A 25,458-nucleotide genomic window follows, 5' to 3' on the forward strand; every position below is an offset into this window, starting at 1 on the left:
AACGTGGAGCAGGGGATGCAGATCCTGTAGGCTGGTTGGTCAGAAGCAAAGAAACTGCAGTGATATGGTAGACTGGAGGGAAGATGTGTAATTCCAGAATTACACATGTAATTCAGCAGCATGGCAGTGGCTAAACCCATCTCCTCCAAGTTCCCAGCAGGCTTGCATCAGTGATGGAGATATTTTCAGTTCATGCCAGTGGTATCTGTATCCATGGGCATTGCTCTGCTTGAGTGAGCAGCCTTCCTTAAAAAATATGTGCAAATTTCAGGAGTAAATCATATCTTTCCTTGCCCCTAATGGACCGATGAAGGGAAAAAATGAAAAGGTAAAAAGTATTCCTGCATTAAAATGGACCACTAGTTGTTAATATGCATAGTCTCAATCACAGCAGGGATAATAGACAAAGAACAGACTGAAGAGATAATATCCCTGCTTTAAAACTGTCCCATCTCCCATAGATCTGCTTTTCCCTCCCTCGTGGCAGTGATGTCCTCTGCACGTGAATAACTTAGATGCAGGCTAAGTTCAGCTCTGAGTGAATTCTGTCTACTTTCAGTTCCTGGATCAACCAGTGGATCAGGGCTGCAAATTCCGAACTTTAGGATGTTTGAGTCAACTTTTAATTAATAGATTTTTAAAATAGGGGAGCAGTTTCCAGGAAACTTCCAGTGAGAAGAAGGGTATCACTCAGAAAGCAAGCCAAAACCTGTAGGTGTATCAGTATGGTTGGATATATTCTCTCAAGCTTTCATCAGCCTTTTTGTGCTGCTGATTACTTAAATACTTCAAATACATATATTTTTGAAGTGGAATGAGAAGCAATCCCTTTCTCCCTCATGACAGAGGCAGGGGGAAAAAAGTTATTGAAGCCTTCTCTCTCCTTGGTGGTTGTTTTGGTTTTTCTTTTTGGTGTGTTTTTGTTTGTTTGTTTGGTTTGTTTGGTTTTTTTGTTTGTTTGTTTTTTTCTTGACACTAATGAGCTTCAGACTCTGTGAGAGCTAAAAGGCACAAAATGTCAGCAGGATCCACTGCTGGTACTTAGGTTTGGGGATCTGGTGGAATGGGGAAAGGAAGGGGGTTGTGACTGAGAGAGGAAAAAGAGATTTTTAAGCTGGATCACCGTTTCCCCAGATGCTTGGCCTGTTCTGTTCTGGAATTTTAGCAGCTGTCGGAAGATGAGTTTCTTTAACATTTATAAGCTGCACAGATAAAGCAGCAAATTCTGGAATGTTCTATCATACAAATATTCGGGAGAAGGAAGAGCTGTTTTACTAAATTATCATTGTCCTCGATGTGGGCTGTACTGTACTACAAAACAATCCGAATAAAAGAGCAGTTGGAGAGTCGGGGTTGCTCTTAGCAGTACCCTCACCACGGCCACGAGCTGCTTTCCTAACCCAGCCCCATCTGTGGCTGTGGGGATGGTGGGAGGCTGCTGTGTACACAAATCCATGGTCAGCAGAGCTGAGAGCAGCATGATGCTCATAAAGGCTGGTTGCCCTTGGCTCCTTTACAGCCCCTGGAGTGGAAGGGATTCCTTTGGCTGGCTGTGGATACAGAGGAGAGCAATGACAGTGGGTGAGTTTGGAGCTTCTATGCTGAAATTTTCTTCTTAGAATGGCCTTTGGGGAAATGCTGGCAGTGGGATGATGACTCGAATTAAAAGGAGTTGCAAGATACTCCAGAGTTTCTCTCTGCTTCATTTGGTAACATAAGAATGACTGATAAATTATTAACATAGAAGAACAACTGGGCATAGCATCATATAAGAGATGATCCTGTATAAACCTGTGTCAGGAACAGGATATCAGTTTTATATGAGCTTTTTCCCCAGTAAGCAAATGGGGTTTTCTAATGATTGATGTGATTTGTGTAGGATGTTTAGACAGTATGCTGTTCCAGTAAAATAATAGTGATAAATCCAAAAGCAGCACCAGGCATACTCAGAGAAATTCCTTGTACCCTGCTCTTTATCTGCCTTCAATTTTCCTCTGTATTTATGAGCATTGGCCACATTGCTTCCCTGCTATGCTCCACAAAGATAAATTCTGCGTATTTAGAACTCAAGTGATGAGTAGCTAAAATCTGTGTTGAAGTTAACAGCATCATGGCCATTGCTAGTGTTATAATAAATGTCTCAAACGGTGTATTTATATAAACATGTCAGTGCAGAGTGAAGTGTGACTGTTTTCATTTAGGCTTTGAAGGAAAGATTTTTAACTGTAGGTGTACATGAATGTACGTAATACATGAAAGATATGGGTGCATATTTCCAAACACATCCTGCTACAAATCCTCCTTGCACTCTCATCTCAGACAGGTTCAAAAGATGCTTTAATGCCAACACTTGTTGAAAAACCTCAGCTGAAACCTGCATAAGATCTTATTTCAGAACAAATTATTGGATATGACAAGAAACTTGAAGATGGGAACACTGTGTGATAGTTCTGTTCTCATCTGTTTCTCATGTCCCATTTTGTTATCATAGAATCAGAGGATGGTTTGGGTTGGAAGGGTCCTGAAAGATCACCTTGTTCCACACCTGCCATGGGCAGGGACACCTTCCACTATCCCAGCTTGCTCCATATCCCATCCAACCTGGCCTTGGACACTTCCAGGGATCCAGGGGCAGCCACAACTTCTCTGAGCAACCTGTGCCAGGGCCTGCCCACCCTCACAGGGAAAAATTTCTTCCATATATATAATCTAAATTTCCTCCCTTTCAGTTTTGATGTTTGGCTTTTCTCTTCTGCCAGTGTCCAGTGCTGAACCTTAGTCTGACTGTTCCCTTCTGTGCAGGGGCTTGTTCCCCTTGGAGAGGTGTTTGGGCAGAGGCTGGGGCTCTCTTCAATGTACAGGTTTGGTTTTTTGGTTTTTTCTTTTCCATAAAGGAGAAACATAAAGTCATAAAGAATTCAGAGGAAGGAATCTGATTCAGAATGTCAGACTTGGTCCCCAAGTACAGTCTTTGGAGGCTCTCTACTGTGAAATCCTCCTGGAGGTCGACAAAGTAAATGCTTGCTGTCCCAAATGACTCAAAGCTGGAACAGGAAGCAGTCCAGTGTTCTCAACCACAAACAAAATATCTGCTCTGTGCTCCTAAAACCTTTTGAATGAGTACTTTCAGGAAAGCCTGGCATTCCAAAAAAGCAGGCAGGTATAAAAAGAGAGATAAATGCATTTTTCTGAAGAAAAATGTTGATTTGGGAAATGAAGTAAAAATTAAAGACATGAGGTAGAGAAACCTTCTTGCAGCTCCTTAGAGGTAGACAGTCCACCTGTGCAGTCTACAGGCACAGTCATGTGTGAGTTTGGATATTTCTTCTGTTGAATAGCTCAATTTCAGCAAACACTAAACTGAACTTAAGTGAATTATAAGCACTTTCCACCAGTGGAATTCAAAAAGTGTTTAAAAAAAGTAATAAAAGAAGGAGCACAATATTCAAACAGTTTTTCTCCTGATAGTTATTTAAAATACTACTGAACATTCCTTCATGTTCTCTCTTCTTTGTATTTATAAAAACTTATTGCAGAGCAAAATGTTCCAGTTTTGAGCTTGTCTTGGTTTGAAAAGACAGGTGTCTGCTAAGGAAGGCAGGAGCCTCCCTTTAAATAGAGAATGTAAACTCCCTCCCTCTGAATTATTATAGTTTTGAAATTAAGGGGCTCTTGGGCAAAGATATGGGAATAGGAATAATAGTTCTTTACTAGGAAAATTAAAAATACAAATGCAATAGTACAAACAAACCACTGCCAGAGTCAGAACAGGCCCTGGCAGGCTGTGGGTCAGGGTGGTGGCAGCAGTCCCATTCCATGGGGGCTCAGCCCTCCTGCAGTGCCAGCTGTGCTTCTGCTGGAGCAGGATCCTGGACAAGGCTGGAGTTTTCCTCTGAAGCTCCAGGGCTGCTGGAGATGGGCCTGGGCTTCCTCTGGGAATGCAGTGGGGAAGAAAGCTGCTCCTCTGGGAATGCAGTGGGGAAGAAAGCTGCTCCTCTGGGAATGCAGTGGGGAAGAAAGCTGCTCCTCTGGGAATGCAGTGGGGAAGAAAGCTGCTCCTCTGGGAATGCAGTGGGCAAAGGCTGCTGTGGTGTTGCAGGAGTCAGATTGTATCCAGGTAGGAATGCTTGGCTCCTCCCCTGGGCAGAGCATCTCCCCATGGGATGATGGAATTTTCTCAGCCATGCAGGGACACTCAGTGGCCATGAACAGAAGAGATCTCCTGGAGGGAGGATTGGTTGTGGAAGAGATAAAGAAACCTGCCCAATGAACAGGAGAGAAACTGCCCCAGCTCTGACAGGTGGTGGTAGAATACACACCCCCAGCCACATCTTCCAACCTAAGACAGAGCTACAGTGTGCATTGTCCATGTGACCCAGCTCCCTCTGGATGTTTTGGTTCAGGTTTGATTTGGGTTCAGATTTCATGTGTTTCTCAAGCAATGTAATGGGCTCTGCCATGGGTTGTGCTGCTCCGTGGTGCTCTGGATCTGACAGTGAATGAACAGCAAGCAGTGCCACCAAGGCAGGCCATGTTTCTGTTGGAGAAAAGTGTGTTTTCTGGATGAATATTTTCATGTGCACAGGCATGATGAGCCAGCGGACTGCCACTGGTTGCAGAGCAGCAGGCTGAGCTGATTGCTTCTAATAGGAATTCCTTATGCAGAGAGAAACTCCTGGAGCTAATGGTGGTAGTCTTGGTTTCAGAGCAGTCCAGCAGTATCCATGGTCATTACAGCTCTAGTTTCCTTTATTTAATGCAAAATATTATTGTTTCCAAAGAAAATGGGAAATAATACAACTTTATAAAGCATATTGCTCTTTTACTTGCTGAACTGGCTTCACCTGTGAGTCCAATCTAGTGGTTTTAACTGGCTTTGTGTCACAGATAAATCAATCTGCATTACATGGGGCCTGACTTGGCATATTTTAAAAAGAGTGCTAGTCTGGTTATTTAAAGCACAAGCCTCAAAACAGAGTCACTGTGCAAGCTCTTAACAATAGCATTCCTTTTTTAAGTTGAGGCAGAAAAGAAAAATCTCAGCCTAAAAATGGCAGGAATGCAAGAGATTTTATTGGGACTTTTCAGTTTTAGAGAAGAAGCCCATAAAAAGCCTTGATATTGATGCTGTAATCCCAGAGATTTCAGTAGTTATTCCTAGTCAGATGTATTAACAGGGAGTTAAAATTGAGAGTTCTTAGTAATTTATAGTGAAAACGTAACAGAGTGGTAGTTCTAAATTATGCCATTCAGATTTGATCTGCAGCTCTGGTTGGATTTAAAACCAGTGTTAAAGAAATCCATTGTGCTCTGTGTGTGGTAATAAAAATGCCATAGATTTTGAATCAATATGTATTAATGAGTAGAATGCTGGGCTGTAATAATTTTCAAAGCTATACTTAATATTTTTTTTCCTTTATCCTCTTTTACTTTGCTGAGTGAAATGGGGACTCCTACCTTGAGGTGTGAGTAGAACATACCTTCACAGGCATTGATACAAGAACCAGTAAGAAAAAGCAGTTTTGTCAACAGGTACATGTTTGTCCATACAAGCCTTGGCCAAAGTGAAAGCTGTGTCTGCTCTTTAGTGATGTTTAACTGCTGAGTGGACCCAGACACAGACTGCAACCCTCAGGTCATTTTGCATATTGAAAAGTTGACAGTTTGCCCACATTTAATCTCTGGATTAAATGTGGAATTGGTAGTAATTGTGTAGCTGTGAGATCAGCTGTGAGTTAAAATTTGTGTTTACTCATGATAAAAACTCCCAGTCTGCACATAAATAGGGCCATGTGTCAGTGTTGAAACACTCTCCGATTAGGAGGGGAGAGGGGGAAGGGTGCCTTGTTCTTGAAAAACAGTATAAAGCAAAGCAGACTTGGTGAGAATAGCATCAGATGAATCCTTGCCACCCATGCAGTGAACACCAGGCACTTTGGACCTTGTGGCTGTGGAACTGAGCACAGCAGAGAGATGCTGTTGAAATGTCTACAAATTTGCTTCCCAGCCTGGTTGTTTATCTTGTATGTTTTAAATACTGAGATTATCTCTACATGATTAGTAGAATCCATCAGATCTCTGCAAGGGCAGCTTTAAAGTTGGCTGTACCCCCACTGATGGAAGGGGTGAGGAATGCAGAGTGTGGAAAGCATCCATCAGGAAAAAAATAATGCCTTGGTAACAAGGATTTGTGAGAAGGAACTGCTTAGCAAACACTCAAGGTTGTAATGAATCCTGTTTGGATATACAGATAAAAACTCCAAGCAGGAGAAAGTTGGTACAGGAACTTGGAGCCTTCTAACAGCTTGGCTTCAAAGCTCAGTTTCTTTACATCTCAGACCAGGTGGGTCAATGCCAAGGATGGAGGAGCAGGTGGTGTTTGTCAGCTTTACTCCATGAGACACAACTCGATTTCCTCTCCCCTTTCTGCTGCACTCTGCAGTCAAGAGCGTGAGACCAACCCTGTACTCATCTAAATCAGGGCTTTAATACCTGGACTCAGGGCACTGTGGGAATGGCAGATGTTCTGGTCTTTTGGAGTGGGTGGAATGGTGTGAGCCCTGCTGCTGAGCATCCTTGTCCATCTTGGAATACTAACTTTGAAGTCAGTGTCAGTTTTGGTGTGTGGGAGTGGGTGTTACATGTTTCTAAATGTGAAAACACAGTACCCTTTTAAAAAGAAATACATATATATTATTCATTTCTCCTAAGGGAATACTGGAATCTTTCTTTCAACTTTTAGCCACAGATACACAGTTTCTAGTTTAAGAGGCAGGATTTTTATGTTGTGGGGTTTTTTTTTCCCTCCCACAGCCCCCCCCAGCTGATGCCTTTTCCACTTATTAATTGGGTATTCTGTCCTCAGTTGAGGGAGAGATGTGGGATAGCAAATTAATTATATGGGGTTGAACTATGATTCAGGGCCATGTTTCTTGGACTGCTAAGCCTGTTTTGATGAGCATGAAAATCCAGAAACACCTAGCAGAGATTGTTTCCATCCTCTGGAGTAGATTTCCAGTGTGTAAAGGAAAGCAGTGGCTGTAGCAGGAGTTTCCTGTTGGTGGGTTAGTGGTGGAGCTGTAAGAAATGTGAGTCAGGATTGACTTTTGGCTGTCCATTAATAATGCTGGACAGGCAGGACTGACATGGAACTTTAGCTTTTCTGAGGCTTTTCAGTCTCCATGCTTTTAAAAATTACTTTAACATGATGGGGGCTTTTGATAGTGCATTTTTTGTTTTTTCATCAGCATTGCTCATGGAATTAGTTTTAAGTGAGAAGTAGTCTGAGGGGGGCAAATGTCAGGAATTGCAGTCATGGAGATGGCTGTGAGACAGTAATGTAACAAAAGTAAGTGGATTAAGCTCTTAATGCCACTAGAGAAAAAGAGATTTGTGTGTCCAGCTGCCTGTGAAGCCAAACAGTTTGTTAGGTGCATATGCAAAAAAGGATTGGATTAAAACAAACAAAATGGGAGAAGGTTTTGTGACTTCAGCAGCAGCTCTGGTCAGTGCCACCTTGCAGAGATCTGTGTTGAACAACCCCAGCAATGGCCCAGCAGAAAGGTAAACAGCTTAATGGAATTCATCAGGGTATTAAAGGTAAGGCTCTGCAAGCATGAAAATAAGCAGAGAACTGAGGCAGGAGAACTGATATTAGCAGAACAGAGAGAAAAAGCAAAGTCAACCCAACAAACCCAAGCGAAAATAACCCCAGTGCTGGGGTAACACCCTGAAAACTGGGCTTAGGAAATAATCCACGTGTGCTTGAAAGCAGTGTGAAGTGGTAACAGGGAGCTGTGGCTGCAGGGACTTGGCATCTGGTCCTGGAGCAAATAAACCACAGGGCTGTTGACTTTGGGGCTTAGCTCAGCAGCAGAGAGAGGAGAAGCTGCTGGGTATGTGACTACATCCAAGGGTGGGGTGTTTGTGATTTACAGGATTTGATGCAAGGGTAGTGGATTTGGGAGTCAAGGCAGCTGATCGCTGTTTGAGTGGAAAATACAGTTTTTTTCTGTGTTTCACTGATTTGTTTAGCATTTAAACGTATTTGTTTATTGCACATTGTACTATCCCTTTCATGCTTCCTTTTTAAGCTTGCTTGATAATATATTTAGGTGGTACCTCCTGAAAATTCAGGTATAATCTAGCGTATTTCACATTAGCAACTAAAATGCTTGTTTGGTGAAGTAATTGAAAATTATTTCCTTTTTTTCAATTACCTACTAAAAATGAGGACATTCTTTCAAAGTCAGTGAGAGTTCACATGAGGAATCGTAATGATCCATTTTGAACCCCCCTTGTACTCTATAACAATAGAAGGGCTACAAACTTCATTTTATTTTCTTCATTACTTATTATATCCCCTTTAGCACCATTTCTTTATTATAGTCTATCATGTAAATATTATTTGGACTACTTTTAAAGTACACAGTACTATAAAACTCCAATTACTTACTTTGACAACTGTTATGCTAGTTATTAATATGCACTTTACAGCTGAGACTTCTCCTGCCTATTTAGTCACTCTGTGGTTTGGTGGTGTTTGTTAAAAATTATATGACTGCTCATATAGCATAAAAATGAATTTTAAAAATTCCTCTGCTCAAGAGCATTAGGCAGTACAAGCTCCATAGGAGGTTTTTGGTAGCTAGTGTTTTTCATAATTGCCTGTTAAAGAGTTTCTTGCAATGTAGAAAGACATGTAAACAAAGAGGAGCATTTTTGGGGGTGGATATGCCAGATTCTTTAAGCTCTGCACTCAAAATCACAGAGTAACCACTGGGGTTAGAAAGGGCAACGTGTTTTAAGGACGTGGAGGTGGTACTGGGTATAGGGTTTGGGTTCCCCAAACACTATAACCCATTTCCCAGCCAGACAACATTCCCCTTCCTTTATTTGCAAGCTTAGAGTTTCCATCATAAAGTCTGTGAACTGCAATAGGCCTGTGTGTTAATGTGTTTACCCTGGGAAAACATGGGTATAAATACATTTAAATACTGGATGTGGGAGTATGGGGCTTTCTCAGAGGTAATGTAGACACACCTTCGTGCACCATACCAGGTGAGATGGCACTGCTGCAGGAAAGGTTGTAAAAAGAAGAATAAAGAAAGGGTTATATAAAACAATTCAGTATGTCTGAGGGAGACTCTGAAATTTTCCATAGCTGTGTGGTACATTTTTATTAATGGGCTGTAATGTACCTTTCATCATCATTCAGATGTAACTGAAGGAGGCTTTTAGAGCACAGCAGTGACGTTTCCACAATCTTGACAACAGTTAATTTATTTCCTGGGCTTACCACGCAATGGTTTCAGCACCGTTGTAATCTGCAGTTGTCATGCTGTGGTTTTACCCCTCTTTTCAGCAACTCTCCAGCCACTGTTGGAGGGATGTTAAATGCTCTGTGTTCATGTTGGCAAGTTGTTGGTATGCTGTGAAAATGCCTAATTTAAGGTACTGCTTTGAGTTTTTCTCTGGAGGGAGCCTGATTTCTCCATTGCCTGTGTAGGTGATCTCCATATCTTGCCTGTGAAGTTCCCTCTCACTTCCTCCATACTCAGGAGGTTTCTGGTCTGGGGATTTTTCATGGGCTTGTTTTGCCCTGAATGGAGGAGCCCATGAGTTGATGTGGGTGGAGCCAAAGTCAGCACAGGCGGGTTTCTTGCAGCAACCTGCAGATACCTGTGTCCTCATTTTGCCATTGCAGATTTGCATTTGCCATCAAAGTGCATGTTGTGTTTCCTTGTCCACACGACTCCTCACATGTGCATGGGGGTTTGTAAACAAAAATAGAATTGGCATAATGATTAAAAACAAGCAAATTCCTACCATGTGTCAATGTGTTTGCCCTGACTTCCCATCTGGGCTGGAATTCATAAGGCAGTTAATGAGCTTTCCACGTGACTGTGTTTTTTTGTACCCAAGCATTCTTTGGTCTCTCAGCCTAGCTGTGGAAGTAAAGTCTCTGATTCTGATTGCCAGAACCCCCCTGATTGCTGCGGGAGTCATCGGTGGCCTCTTCATCATCGTCATCATGGGCCTGACGTTCGCCGTGTACGTCCGGCGCAAAAGCATCAAGAAGAAGAGAGCGCTGCGAAGGTTCCTGGAGACTGAGGTGAGCCTGGGCTGCCCCTCACAGGCTGTCTGGGGAGATATGTAGGGCTGCTCTGCTTCTCTATTAGAGATGTTCAGGTCCTCCCTTACCTGTAGAAATCTTTCTGCTTACCTGTGCAGACTAAACTGGTGAAAAGAAAAAAGTTGTTTCGAGGTGCTTGTTTTCTGCACAAGTACGGATTCATGGCTTCTGAAGACCAGGAAAAGTTCCCCATGGTCACTAGAAGGTGTGTCCCACCAGATTTCTCAGCTCCCATCCTGCTCTCCACTGAAATTGTATTCCAGTTAATCAGTACATTTAGCAGAGCTCTCATGCTTAACTACCACAGGGTTTCATTCTGGCCATGTTTAGGTTGACTTCTAAGGCTAAAGTAAGTTCCTTCAGCAAGCTCTGCTACAAACTTCATGCTTAAAGGCAGATGTTGTAACTTACTGTTGTTCCTAGTGCCTTTGTAGTCCAGATTTTGTAGTTTAAGATTTTGTCAAAGGCTGTAGTAATGATCAGTAATAATCATGTCTTTTATTAAACCAAGATACTCCACAGAGCTTAACCAACTGAAGTTCACAGTTCTACTGTCAAAAACGTGTAGCAGAGCTATAGCAGAGTGCTGTGACAGTTCCATCCTGCTCTTTGAAGTGTCATTAGTGAAGGGGGCAATCTAAGAAGTATATTTAAATGTAACATTAAATGTATATCTATCAGCTACTGCAGTGGTGATTACCATCATCTCCTCAGTCCTACTTGAGACACTTTGCAAATGATGGTATTTTTAAATTAGGCTGCACCTTTGTGAGATAATAAAGCTTGGAAATGCTGTTAGCTAGTGACTATTTGATAAGGCATTATTAACAGTGTTGTTTTCTCTTCTGTTCCAAGGGTTCTGCTCCCACTCAGCTCCACTCTAGAGCCTGGGAGTAAATGATTTATGCATCCCCAGTCTGTTTGCACAAGTATCTTCCTGTTTGGCTAGAATTTGTGTTGCTTGTTAAACACTGTTCAGCTGTATAGAAAGCTTAACAATACTCAGTGCCTTTAGGTGAATAAATCTTGCCACTGTATCAGCCCATACTTAAGCATAAATTATTTTAAGCAGGTGGTTCTCCTTGCATTGGCTTTGAAATCCAAATTTCATTTTTCATTTGGTCAGATAAAAGCTTAGGCTGGCAATAGTCCTGAGGGACCAGGGCCTTCTACTGAACATGTGGGGAATCTGCTGTCTTGGCTGAGAAACTGAAGATTAAATCAGGAGCATCCTGAAATAAACACACAAGCAATTAGCTTTAGGTGAAGTTTCTCTTTCTATCTGGAGGCTGTAGCAGGACTTAATCTTTCTTTAGATCATTCTCCATAAAACCCTACGAGCCTGGTTTTAGACCCCCACAACACATCCCCTCCTCTCCCTGCTATTCCTGTGTTGGTGGATTGTGGTACAGAACCTCTTTTCATCCTTCACAAACTGAAAACACAGAAGTGTTCTGCCAGTTTGCCTAATTTTCTTTTAAAGCAAGCCTTTCTTTCATGGTATAAATACTGAACATCTAAAGTGGGACAGAGGAAAGAGAAATCCCTCAACTTGTTGCTGTTTGGATTTGTTATGTTTTCTTCCCCGTTAATTGCCAGATACTGGTATTTTTACATGAACAAAACTAATTAGTCTGGTCAACTAATTAAGTAGTTCATGGTGCCCAAAGAGCTATAGAAGTAGATCTCAAACTGCAGAGCATGGTGCATTTAGCCTTGTAAACAGACAGCTTTGAAGTGCTGCATTGTTTTCAAACCAATTTGAGTAAGAGAAGCTCTGAATTATTTTCCTCATCCTGTAAAGGAACAAAATGTTTTTCGTGTGTTGTATTGAGTACTGTGCCCTACGTGTATTTTAAATTTAGTTTTAAAGAAGCATTGTTTTTCTGGCAGAGATGGTATGAGATCTATGAGCGTTTTTAACTGAATGTGCCATTGTGGCTCATCTACAAAGTTTCTTGGGACATCTTGAGCAAATTGTTTAATTGCAGTAAATTAGTGGCTGTTATAAATTAGCTGCCTGCTCTAAGGTGTTTTCTCCCTAAAGCTGTCTTCCTGTGTGGTAAAACAGAAGTTCAGCAAAATCGTCCCCTCCTCAAAACAGAATAAGAATGTGATGAGCCGTTTAGCCCAGGCCATCAAAAAGAAATATGGCCAACTTAAAAGACACTAAAATGGGCAAAATAGGATGTGGTACACTGATAATAAATGCTATATTTCTGTCATGTAGAAAATATTTATACTGCCTCCATTATCAGAAGTCCTTGCATGTGTTACTCTGACACCAATTCAATTTCCAGTTCATAATTCCATCACACGGTTTCTGGTGGAAATTACTGCATTTCAGTGAGGACTTGCTTTATCAAGTCTCTTGGTTTTGTGGTGTTGCTCGTTTGCTTTTGAAGATGAAAAATCCCTCCAAGAGTTGGCAGGGCAGGGGTCAATAGATCTCCACCACTGTCTGGTTCCAGTATTTCCTTGGGTTGGTTGCTCTCAGTACAAACTTCTGATGGGTCTCCCTGTTCAGCAGTGTTTGGGACTGTTGGGTTTTCCTTGCAGCTGGTGGAGCCCTTGACCCCGAGCGGCACGGCGCCCAACCAAGCCCAGCTCCGCATCCTGAAGGAGACAGAGCTGAAGAGAGTCAAGGTCCTGGGCTCAGGAGCCTTTGGAACAGTGTACAAGGTGAGAGCCTTCCCCACACAGCCCCGAGTCCCCTCTTTTACCTCTGGAGCAGGCAACTTCTGCATTGCAGCAGAGCAGCCTGTCCCATGGGTGGTTCCTGAGCCGCTCCTGGGAGAGAAAGGACGCTGGAATTGTGTGCAAGGAACACATCCTCAGGATCAAGTGGTGACATGCAAATATTATTTCTTGATGAGCAAAGACATGTCAGCCCCAGTCATTTTTATGTGCAAGAGGGCTACACGAGCTGGATTTTTCTGCTGGCAGAGTGCAGCACCAAGGTTTGGCCTGCTGTTCTTACCTAAGAGCATCTTTTATCATATTCCATTTTTGGAAAGATGAGTAAATGGTGTCTTTCATTTCACAAGTGTCATGTGGGTCTTGCAACAGCAATAATACCTAGGAAAAGCAAAGCCATTACCTAAACTGTAACACTTCTTGTTTCTTCCATTTAAATAGAAAAGATGAGTTACTTCAGGGCATGCTTTAACAACTGGGATGTGAGAGTGGAACCCACAAAGGAGAAAGTACTTCAGTTAAAGAAGTATTTATTTTTTAAGATCTGTTGGCCATGTCCAGATCACAGAGGCATGAAGTAGGGCTTAGTGGGCAAGTCAAACCAATTCCCCAATCCTTTGGGAGCAGCCCAAACCTGCCAAATCAAGGTGGTAGATAAGAGCACCTGCATGTGTCCTCAAAGAGGGGAGGAAAGGAAGGAAGCACAGACCAGGTTGCTATAGCTACAAGGTCATGGGGATTAGATTTATGAATTATGAGTTTGAATGTACTTAGATGATAATAAAGTGAATGCCATGAGGTTGACAAGAGCACAGCAATAGTCAAATGTGGCAAGCACATTTCTCTCTCTCTCAGAATTTTTCATAGAGGTGCACAGATAGAAAGAAAGAGAAAACAAATTCTATTTCTGCTTCTTGTTTTTCCCATGTGGAATGTGTTTGGAGAATTGTTCACCTGGGGTGATTGCTTGATTGGATTCTGGTGAGGATTGTTTGAGCCTGATGGCCAATCCAATCCACCTGTGGCTGGACTCTCCAGAGAGGGTCACGAGTTGTTAGTTAGATATGGTAGTTAGAAAAGTAGGTATGTAGGTTTAGTATCTTCCTTTAAATAGTATATTAATGTACTGTAGTATAGTTATAATAAAGAAATCATTCAGCCTTCTGAACTGATGTTGGACATCATCATTTCTTCCCATTGGGTTCACCTGCATTTTACAATAGTCAAGAATTATGGAAAAGTAGCCCAAGACGGTTTGTGAATTTTAAATTTCCTTTTTAGCCACCTAAGTTTTTGATTTTCAGGTATTAAATAATTAAACAAACAGCCCCTAAATGCTTCACTCTAAGTATATTATTCTCAGGGTTTTCTGTTCATGCATGATGTTATGATCTGGTGATATTCAGTTTTGAGAGTTTACTGATGGCTTCAAATTTGAGCATCAGAATCCAGACAGAAAGTACAGATTTTTGTTTAATTATATCCAAATCGGTATCAGAATTGTATCTTAGTCACTAGAAAAAGTGCATCTTGGCTATGCTGCCATTACTCTTTAAAAACCCTGTTGTGGACAAGAAAATCAAGGCTGTTCACTGATATAAAATGTTTCATTTAATATCAGAGTTTAGTTTTGAGGTAAGAAGTAGTTTTATGGAAGTTTTTTATTTTGTAATTTTGTGTCTTCTCTGTTCTGAGTCCCATAACTGATCTGCATGACATGACAGAATGTGTCAAAAAGAGCTGTAACTCTGAATCAAGTTTTTCTGATTATTGTCTTATTAGTCTTCTTTTTTTCTTTTTCTAGGGGATCTGGGTCCCTGAGGGAGAAACAGTAAAGATTCCTGTGGCCATTAAGATCCTTAATGAGACCACCGGTCCAAAAGCCAACGTGGAGTTTATGGATGTAAGTAAAACACGAGCAATGTCTTTGGGTTTTGGCAGGGTGGTGTCTTTCTGTAGCCCACAGAGGTTGTAAAGAGAAATTCTTGCTAATTTTCTTTCTTTATATTTAAATAGCAGAAGGAGGCTTGTACACAGCACCTGGTGGGGCTGGGTTTTCCACTGCATGTGCCCCAAGATATTTGGAGTTGTCTAATAATTTGTTTTTCTGTCAGTCTAAGAAAAAATCTCCTCTGTCTCGGGGGCCAGATGTTGTTTCTTTCTGTGGCAGAAAAGCCATGGAAGAGAGAACAGGAGTTGCAGGGGAGGATCTTACCATGCATGCAGGTCTGTATTGGTGTAGAACTCACAGGAACAGAAATTCAGCTCAGTTTTCCCCCACTTCGGTGTTCCAAGACTCTGGGAGCTGGCAGCAGCAGCAAAGCATAACAGGGAGAAGGGGAAAATTAAAATATGCTGGATTTAAAATCCCTTTTGCTTTACTAATCTGAAATACCATGGATAAGAGGTCAAGATAGTAATTTCCATGAATGTTCTATGATCACAGAGGCTTTGCACTCAGTTTTCAGCTCTGTGTCAAGATCAAAGCTTCCTGACACCATGAATCTCTATATCTTACTCAGTGACAAGTTTTTGACAAGTCATAGAAATTTGCACTCTTTTTGTAGGTCCGTCTTGTGAACTTGAAAATTACATATGACTTTTAAGTCTTGCTGATCTGTTCAGTGTGTAAGGCCTAATTTGTTAGCATTAATGAGACTGTAAGCCACAAGGAGAAGGTACTCCCATTATATAGTCTATTCTTCCACCTAGAAGTGAAGAGGAATGTGCAGTTATGGATTTAGGTGCTCCAGACAGCTGTTTCATGTCTGAGTTCTTAGGCAGTTGAAGGAAGGCTGTGTAGAGGAAGGGATTTCCTGTGTTTTTTACAGAGCACTACACATTTATGTTGGTTAGAGAATTTCCATCCTTGATGATTCTATCATTCTGTGGTTCTGTTGCATTCAGTAATTGCTTTGCACAAATAATAAATAAAAAAGGCAGTTTTGGCACTGTTTAAAAGGAATTAATTGCATTAAAGTGATAACAAGTATTAGATACTTTTGCTTAATGGACAAAGAATCTTGCTAATAATAGAGCTGCCCCTAGAGGAGAGGTGGGATCCAGTGAACTGGATGTCAGTGGTCAGTCAGTGACACAGATTCCAGCCTGAAGGTGAGGGAATTGTTATCACTGTGTGGAACTTTGCAGTTTGTACCAGATCAGGATCTGAGCCCTGATCTGATAGAGAAATAGTAGTAATAGCTCCTCCTCTGATACTGATTAACCTTGAAGCAAAGAAAACATAAGGTCCTTAATCAAAGGCAAAGTTGCTTGTCTGAGGTTTCACAGCTCAGCTTAGGTCAGTTTAGTTCACTGGACCATACTTCCCCCAGTGTTTGCATCAGAACATCTGATAAATGGCTCAGAAATGAAGAGGCTTTTGGGAACTCCGGAGATTTTTGGCTGTACAGTTACAGTAGGGAAGGTTTCTCTTTAAATTAATAGTTTATCCTGAGTCTCTGACCCAGTGGCTGCAAGATGAGAGAAAAACTAAAGTTGTTTTTAGTTCTTGAGGTTAAAAATAGCCCTTAGGTTGTTTTTAATCATAATAAAAAAGAATTAGACTTCATCATTAGTTGATACAAGTGGCAATAAGGAGAAATAATATGTTTTCTGTCAGTGCTGCTTTTTATATATGTGCAATGATTTGTAATCCTTTTCCGTACTGCATTGATGAAGATAATTAAATTTCATTCTTGTGAAATAATTGCTCATCCAATTATGCAGAGGTTCTTGCCATCCTTACTTCCTAAACCAGTTGTTTAGTTCCTGAAACAATGCATTTTCGAAGAGAATGACCTAAGCATTATTTATGGCTTTAATGTGACTACTCCTCCCTGTCCCAAAAAAGACATAGTTTTAAACATTTAAAAAATTTAAGCCAAAATTTAGATTATGAGGAGATAACCTAAATATCTTTCACTGAAATGTAAGTTAGAGTAAAAGAATGTGTTTTATTCATTCTCACTTCAAGACTTTAGTCAGTATAGCCATCCTGATAAAACTGGATACTGTTTAATCATTTTATGAGGAAATATTCAAATGTGCATCTGCAAGTAAAATGCATCAGTTGCACTTCAGTAAAAAAAGTGTTATGAATGATGGTTGTTGGTTAAAAGCACTTGTGTCAGATTTTGAAAGGTATAGAGGTGGCTAAATGCCACAGTGAACACGGTGGGGTTAATTCCTTCTTAAAAAGGGTCTGCCAGTGTTGGTAGTGAATGGGAAGAGGAGGTTAGTGGGAAGGTGTCCTTAGATGAGTCACACCCTTGGCTTTGTAGGTGTGCTTTTGTCAGCACTTACTTCTTCCTGGCTTGGGAAAGTCCTTGTATCTGTAAGTAAAAGCTGGCATTCCTTTTAGAAAGGCTCTGGAAAATGGAAAGGCTTTGGTGAGCAGCAGTTTGTGTGCAGAGGGTCCACAGCAATGGCTGCTGCGGGTGTTAGTGGCACTGCCCTTAGATCTGGTGAAAACTTCTGATGCTGGCAGAATGGGAGTCTAAAAGGGCTCTGTGAGCTCCTGAAATTCTGCTAAACGTTGTGCTGAAGGAGTAAAGGAAAACAATTTGGCTCCTGGGCTGTCATTTCAGCAGCCTGGAGCCCTGCTAATGGAGCAGTAATGACTGTAATGATACAATGCCTGATGTCAGCTCTGCTGCTCTGGCCAAGCACCTCCCATCAGGAGATCATGAATTGGCCATCATGCAAAAGCACAGCCCTTATTTGGGATTTTTCTTGAGGGAGCCACAGCAGAGTTTGTTTTCCAGGCTTTCTTCACCCATTCCCAGCTAGCCCTTTCCCTTTGCTCCCTGTGTTTGTCCCTAGATTTATCACTGCAGTAGGTCTGTGTCTGCTACTGCAATACAAGATGGAATCTGTAAAGTAGCCTGGACCAGGGCAGAGCCAGACTGCACAGGAGGCCTTCTGTGGATTTATTTTCACCACACACAGGTTGCTGTTACTGTTTTGTCAGTGAAGGTTTACCCCATTTCCCCACATACTCGTGGGTGTGTATTGTGTCTGGGATAATTACAGAGTCTAAAGGATTTTCCCCTCAGCATGGTCATGGGCTTAAGTTGCAGGGCAGAGATTCTGCTCTGGCAGGTCCCCAAAAGGGGGCTGGGGTTTGAATTCAGAGTGCAAGTGCTCTGCCTGCACCAGCAAGACACAGGGGCACCAGGAGGGAGCTCAATCCTGCTCCTCACCCTAAGGCTGGGAACAGAATATATGATAGTCCTGAGTTTTATGGAGGGAAGAGAATCTTGTGGTGAGGAAAACAGGCAAATGTGCAGCTGAGAGGCTGCTTGATACTAGAACAGGGACTTACACTTTCACTTGGGAAAACAATTTCACCTCCTCAGCCTCAATTTGTTTGACTGTTATGATTGTCTGATAAGTCAAGTAGCCATTGGTGTGGTCAGATAGTTTAACATCAGCCCAGATACTCAACTGACAATGTAACAAATTCTAAAGACATGCTGCAGTTGGAGAGTACAGCAGGCTTTGAGGCTGAAAACATGTCCTTAAAAAACTTGTCATGGGGAAACATTTGATGAGGGCCTTTCCTCTAAGCTTGATGTTTCCAGGAAGTAATCCTATGAGCTGTAGTTGTGTCCAGGATTTTGATCCACTTACAAGTCTAATCTATCCTCCCTGAGTTTAAATGCTCCATTATCTGTTAGAATATAATTAGAGGCTGCAAGCACAAGTCAGCATACACAGAGTTCCTTGGGAGTCCCTGAGCTCATTGAGATGAAGACAGTTTGACTGATGGTGGTCAGCTGATATTGGGCCAGAAGCTAATAATAGAAGGCAGTGCTGCTTAGCTAGGTGAGAAAGTTAACTTGGGAAAAATTAAACTGAAGGCTTTGGGATTTATGGTTGGAAATAAATTTCCCATTCTCATTTGTTTCCTAGTAAGAGAGCTTCAGAGGCAGTTGGTTTCTTTTATGGTTTTATAATTAAGATCTAGAGGCTTCCTGGCTTGGTCTGTGCTCGCTGCAGTCGCTGCTGTCTGCAGTGGCAGCACTTGGAGTGTGGGAGGACATTTGTCACGCCAAGTGCAGAGGTGGTAAGTGACAGTGACCTCCAGCAGACATGTAGCAAGCAAATTAAAGCTGCATGTAGGGGACTGACACCCACATCTTTTATTTATGTCTGGCCTAACGAACTAAATGAATAAATCACTCAGATGTGCTGCAGAAACAGCTTTTTCTAAATTGTATGCCCGTCTTACAGTAAAGACAAGCCTTCAGCTAGAGGATATCAATATCAAACTTATCTTCAGTTCAGATGATTGAAGACAAAAAAAAAATCATGTAGCTGACTAGAGAATTCTTTCTCCTGTTCAGCTGAAACCCCACAAAGATATGGATAGGCCTAGATGCTTTCTTTGTTTCCTCAAGTATGTCTAGATGGGAAGTACAGCTAGCTAGCTAGTCAGGTGAAGAAGGTGAGAGAAGGCTTACCTTTTCTTGGTTTCCACTGTTGGCTTCAGACATAGGAAGGTTCTAGGCTGAAACTTTTTGGTTCTTTGCTTGGCCCACGGTGGCATTCACAGAGCCCTTGAGGCTACAGACACACTCTGTGATACACAATTCCTCAGCTGATACAGGTGCATTTGCCCTCAGCCTCCTTGTAAGATCCTGCCTTATGTGACTATGTGGGTGACTGGTTAAATATTTTATTTATTTAAATATTATTTATTAACATTTTTTAATATTTTTAATTCCTTGTGCACATGATGCTCCTGCCCAGCCCAGGGTTTGACCCAGGTCTTCAACAGACCGTGCAGATGCTCCTGAAAGTCTGAAAAGACATTGCTGCTAGCAGTAGTTGGATCCAGTCACTCCACAGTCATTCCACTGACTGCCTGGCTGCTTGGGAAATAAAACAGAGTTAATCCTGAATCTCAGTTGAAAGGGCAGGTTTAGGATCAAATGAAATCCTTTATGGCAGCAGTGAGACATTTTTCCTTGTCCTCTTTTGCTGTCTTTTCCTTGCACATCCTCTTTTCCAGCTGCCTTGAGGGGTCTGGGAGCACTGCCTGGCTCTGTGCTCCACTGCAGCTCAAACAGGTTTTCACTCCATCATGTCAAGCTGGAGGAGGTGGGGGCTAGGGGTGACATCACCCCTGTGGTTGTAGGAGTTAAGGACATCACCCCTGTGGTTGTAGGAGTCAAGGACATCACCCCTGTGGTTGTAGGAGTTAAGGACATCACCCCTGTGGTTGTAGGAGTTAAGGACATCAACCCTGTGGTTGTAGACCTCCTTTTGTGCAGCCTCCCCCTCCTCCCCACTCATGCACACTGTGAGTGTGAGCAGAGACACTTAGAGGGGAACTCTGCCTCTCAGTCCCAGGCACAGGAGCTCACTGTGATGGCAATTACAATTTCCAGCTTGTCCAGAGATGCCAGAAATCCAGCTGTCCTTGAGAATGCTGCATACCATACACAGGCCCCCAGAGTGCTCAGCCTCTGCAGAAGCTGGAAATTCTGATCTCTGATGAAGGTTAACTGCTTTTAGTCATCTGGAGATTAACTGTTTCAAGGCTACCTTTCTGTTATTTCCATCTGAAGCAATAATTTTTCTTTAAATGTTGGCTTCAGTAATTTTCCCCTCCACAGGGTGTGAGGGTAAGGTGTGTGTGTATGTGCAGGGGGGTTAATTTTCCATATGCAGGAGCATGTGGTGAAAGTACATACACAGAAAGGATGAGGTACAAGCACAGACAGACAAACCAGGCTGCTTGGAACCAGTTCTGCTGGCATAACACTCTAACTGGAAAATGCTGTGAGGGAAAGTGAGTTTGCCTACTGCTGGTGATGGGGGAAGTCTGAGCCCTGCTGAAATTCAGGAGGGCTGTGAATTGACCAGTGAATTCAGCAGGGCCAGGACCTCACCTCTAGAATAATCCTTCCAAGAAGTCTGCCACAGGTTTAAGGAAGAATCCCATGCTTTAGTGAGGGACTGACATGAGGAGCTATTCCTAAATGAGTCAGGAAGTACATTCAGTTGCTTTTTGTTATGGCCCTTGCAGAACTCCTTGTTTCAGCTTTGCAATGCTTTATGATGTGGAAACCCTGCATAAGGTTGGGTAAATCTGTGCATGGGAAGAAGATCAGGTGGGAGTGTTCATTTATTCACAAGGAAATATAGCTGTGGATTAACTGAAAGTATTAAAGAGTCTAATCAAATTCAAATATTGAATTTGCAATATCAAATGCAAATATTCTAGCTGTAAAGTATGTATAAAGGAAACATTTTGAGCTGAGGTCTTGTATTGCACTCTATTTCAATGTACAAGGTACCCCAATAACAGGGTTGATACTTGTCTCCTTGGCTTGTACTTTTGGGCTTGGTTACTGGAACATGAAGTGAGTTATTTGCTTGGCTGTATATGTAATTGTTCTGAAGGTCAGGATCCCAGAGTTGCCAGTGTTTTATCAGGACACAGTAGGAGAGAGGTCTTTTGAAAAAGTGTTTAGAAATTGAACAGGCAAAGGATGGGAATATTAAAAAAAAAAAAAAAAAGATACTGAGAGGTGGTGCTGGGAGTATCACAAGTGGTACACAATAGTTTAATTAGGGGACTTATCAGGAGCTTATGGGATTTGTATTTCCACAATGAGTTTTCTGTTGCTCTCAATACCATGGTTTTTTTTTTTCTCTTGGCACTGTGCTATATGTTTCCACCCTTTACCATGGGTTAGATCTGGGCCTGGCTCAGAATGCTCTCCTCCAGCTTCTTATCTTCCCTAGACTTACATGCTTTTATTTGGTTGTGGGCTTTTAGGAGAGTAATCTTACAGACTTCAGTAAAAATTTCTATTGGATGCTGTAAAGCCATGAATTCTGGGGACTCATCCTAAGAGGATGATAGTGCCTGCAGGTGTGGGTATTTTCATCTGCACAGCCACTAGTTGGTGGTATTTAAGGCAGAGGGGAGATGTTCCTCTGCAGGCACACATCCTGCTGGAGTGGAAGGCTGTAGCTCACAGGCTTGTCCTTACAAACAGGAGAAAGTTTTCCTTAAACAGCAGCAAAGTGGCTGGAGATACTGGGATTCTTCTCACAGTCTTGCTGAGATTCAGATGCAAAGTGCAGAAATAAAAGTGACAAAACATGGTAAAATTATTACATTAAAGAAAATAAGGTTCTTTAATAATGCTTGATGTGTTATGAGAAGAAGCTGACACGGATATCCAGAGTTTGGCACTGGAAACAGGGTAACAAGTGTTGCCTTATCACTAGAACTGAAAACCTGTAGTTAAGAAATAGCTTTGCATTCTTTCTCTGTGCCTCCAGCTCCTATTAGCAATATAAAATAGCACCTGTTAATGTTTAAGTTCCTAAAGGGCACTGTGAATGCCAGAATGTTGCCAAACTGCTAAAAAATGCAGGGTTTTATGAGACCCCTGTTAATAAAAGAGAGGTACTGTTTCCACAAGCTTAACTGTAATGCATCCCAAACAAGCCATCACTGGTTTGAGGTTAATGGCAGATCTAATGAGGTGCCAAGTCAACTTAAAGTTAAGGGAGAACAAGGCTTTTTATTTTGTAAGGAGAAAAAAAAAAATCCATATATACATACAAATGATCATGCTGTGACCATTTTTTAACAGGAATGCAAGGGTACAGAAGCACAGGATGTAGGAGCTGAATTTCAAGTATCACGGTCAAAATACATTTTACCTCCAAATACTGTAGTTTGCAGTACTCCTCCCTCAGTGCTCTGTTGCAAATAACCCCTCAAAAATTGTTTTCTGTGCCTAGGCACTGATCCAGACACCTCTGATACATCAGCAACTGCCAGAGATTTATAAAAATAATTAACATCTGTTTGCATTACTATTGTAGCTATTATTTACAAGTGACAATCAGATATTCCTACTGCTGCTCGTGATGGAAGAAATGAGACAGGGAAAGGTGGTTCCTGACTGGCTTGCTGATAATATTCTGCCAAGACTTTTTAGATATCAGTGCAATAATTGGGATAAGCAGATCCACTTGAAGTCACACTGGGGCTGGCAGTCCACAGAGCAGCAGATGCTGGTTGGAAATGCCTGGTCCTTCCATACTGAAGCTGGAGCTCCAAAAAATAAGGAGATGTTGCAGAGCAATATTTTCCATACTAACTATGATTGTGTTGCTTCTTGTTGTGGTAACACAGCATCTCTTGGACTTGTTGGAAGTGTGGTGAGGTTGTCCCTGCCCTGAAAGGTATTCAGTCAGGACAGACACAACAAATGAGGGGGAGAGGAATAATTATTACTGTAGCAGTTTATAGATGGAACTCTGAATTGCAACACAGATCCCATAATCTCTTAGCAAATTACTTATTTTTTTTTAAATTGATTTTTAATCATCTTCAGGTTTTAAATTACCTTAGGATGTTTATGTAGACAAACAAATACTATATAAGGTTTTTTCAGACAAAGCTGTTTTATCTACTCATCTGTTGAGAACATGTCTAAAATGTTGATTTCACTAGCTTTTTCTCAGGTCAGGTGTTGTAAAGATGCTGAATGGCACTTGATATATTAAGCAAATTGTGTATTAGCAACAGGAGAGGGAGAATAGGTATTCTTCCCTCTTAGTTACTTGCAAGGTGATTACAAGTGTATCCTGAAGGTTTCTGCTTCATATAGAATACCAGGCTTTTAATTACAGAGGCTAATATGCATTGTTCAAAATAGAATTGCATGGGTTTCTCATAGGCCAGGGCTTGTTTTTATCTCCATGCTTTACATGACAAAGGACACAGAAATGTTTAAGGAAGTATGGTGATGTGGATTTTTGAGCTGTGCTGACAAATTGCAGCTTGGAAGGCTTTCCTTGATGAGCTTGCTCAGGTAAATTCTGAGATGTGGAGCAGTGCAAAGGTAGGAAACAGCTGAGGTACAACGAACCTTTTATCTGATTATCTGCGTTATATTATCTGAGAGATAATCTGAGTTTATCTTATGGAAATGTAAGATCTCAATGAGGTAGGGGAGTGTGGGACAGGGCCTGGTTACAGGCAGTTCCCAGGGCTTTGATTGACTGAGCCATGTCAGTGGATAGGCTGGATCCATTTGGAAACATTCTCCAGTGTCAAGGATGCTTTTGCTGCCTGGGCAGTGCCCTTTGAAAGAGTTCAGTGGGATTTTTAGCATGAATAGAAGCAGAATTTAGCTTCTTGTTTTCTGAAGCCATGCAAATTGTTGTTTTTTTTTTTTTTTAATTTAGTCTTGTTGGTTTAGATCAACAGCTAGAGTCACCAGCTAAAAACACAAGTCCCTCTGAAAAAGCTATTTTAATAATCAAAGCATTTGGAAAAAATGGTATTTGGGCTGAGGAGAGAAAATAAGTTTCCTTGTTGGAACTGTTTTCTTGGCAAAATATTGAACAAATACTTTTTGATAAAACATTTATTAACTTGCTGAAACTCAAAGGAGGAGTTTCTGCTGAAGCTTTTCAATGGGAGATATATTCCAGTGAATTCCTTAGCCAGAAGATGTGTTTTGAAATGTGACAGTGATTGAAGCACGTGGTTTTATCACTTTCTGAATGAAGTCTGGTGAATTCCTCTTTTGAAGTATTTGTTGTTTGAAAATTCAGACTATGTTCATTAGGCAAGAATGTCATCAAATCCGAATTGGAATTTGTGCATGTGGTTAAGTTGTGGACTAGAACTAGGCCATTTCTGAGGATCTGAATTCTGTGTCCTGCCTGGTTTTACGCAGGGGTGGGAGATGTGTCTGGTTGCTCTGTGACAAATCTCTTCATCAGCTGAGGGGCACAGATGGGAGTGAAACTCCAGACCAAAAAAAAAAAAAAAAATTATTGATGTCAGAGTTAATGTGACTGCTTGGCAAGCTCTCAAAGTGTTCTGGAGCTCCAGAAAACACATTATGTCACCTTCTAAATGTTTGTAGCTCCACTCAAACTTGTAGATCAGCCAGCCCTCTGCAAAAGAAGTGGCTGGTATTCCTCTCAGTGACATGCTGCAGCTTTCTGGGGCTTTGGCATTTCACTGGCACAGAAGTCCACTAAAAGTGACCCAGGAGCTGACAAGTGATGGTGTTTTGAGCTGCCCCTCAGAGGTGCAGCATCCTCTTTGATCCCAGTAAGGTGATCACACCATGGTGGTGTTAGGTCTTTTAAAGAAGCAAAAATATGAAGGCATGCAGCAGGGAATAGATGGATTAATTATATGTAACCATACTTCTGCTTTATAAAAGTCATGTCAAATAGTAATTGTGCTGGTTAGGAAGGCTGGTGGTGGAACAGCTATGAATACATTTCCCTGCTTTTTATTAAATGGCAGCCTCTTGACTGCTGATCTTGGCAATAAGATGCAAAATAGGTGCTGGCAGACAAAAGTCTCCACAGTGTGGATGGGGTTACTGCTGTGTAATCAGGCTGCAAATGGACCCTCCCTCAGACCTGAATTCAGCTTTGCATGGCACATGCACACAGCTGCTCTGGATATGTCTCTACCCCTACCTTTGACACAGTGGTAGTGCCTTCAGCTTCCAGGTTTCCTCACAGTTCACAGGATCACAGAATGAGCTAGGTTGGAAAAGAAGTTTGAGATCATCAAGTCCAACCTACGACCTAACACCACCACTAAACCATGGCAC

At 41.7% G+C, this 25,458-nt stretch overlaps 1 protein-coding gene across 2 annotated transcripts in view; it reads left to right on the forward strand.

Annotated features, from left to right (window-relative positions):
- Positions 1 to 25,458, forward strand: part of ERBB4 (erb-b2 receptor tyrosine kinase 4) — a 581,304-nt gene that overhangs the window by 455,188 nt on the left and 100,658 nt on the right. For both annotated transcript variants that reach the window (XM_053947445.1, XM_053947444.1), the window contains exons 17-19: positions 9,982 to 10,114; positions 12,695 to 12,817; positions 14,637 to 14,735. In XM_053947445.1, the coding sequence (XP_053803420.1) occupies positions 9,982 to 10,114; positions 12,695 to 12,817; positions 14,637 to 14,735 (355 nt within the window). The remainder of the gene's footprint in view (positions 1 to 9,981; positions 10,115 to 12,694; positions 12,818 to 14,636; positions 14,736 to 25,458) is intronic.

This window comes from Vidua chalybeata, chromosome 7 (genome assembly GCF_026979565.1).
Source record: "Vidua chalybeata isolate OUT-0048 chromosome 7, bVidCha1 merged haplotype, whole genome shotgun sequence".
Classification (NCBI taxonomy): Eukaryota; Metazoa; Chordata; class Aves; order Passeriformes; family Viduidae; genus Vidua; species Vidua chalybeata.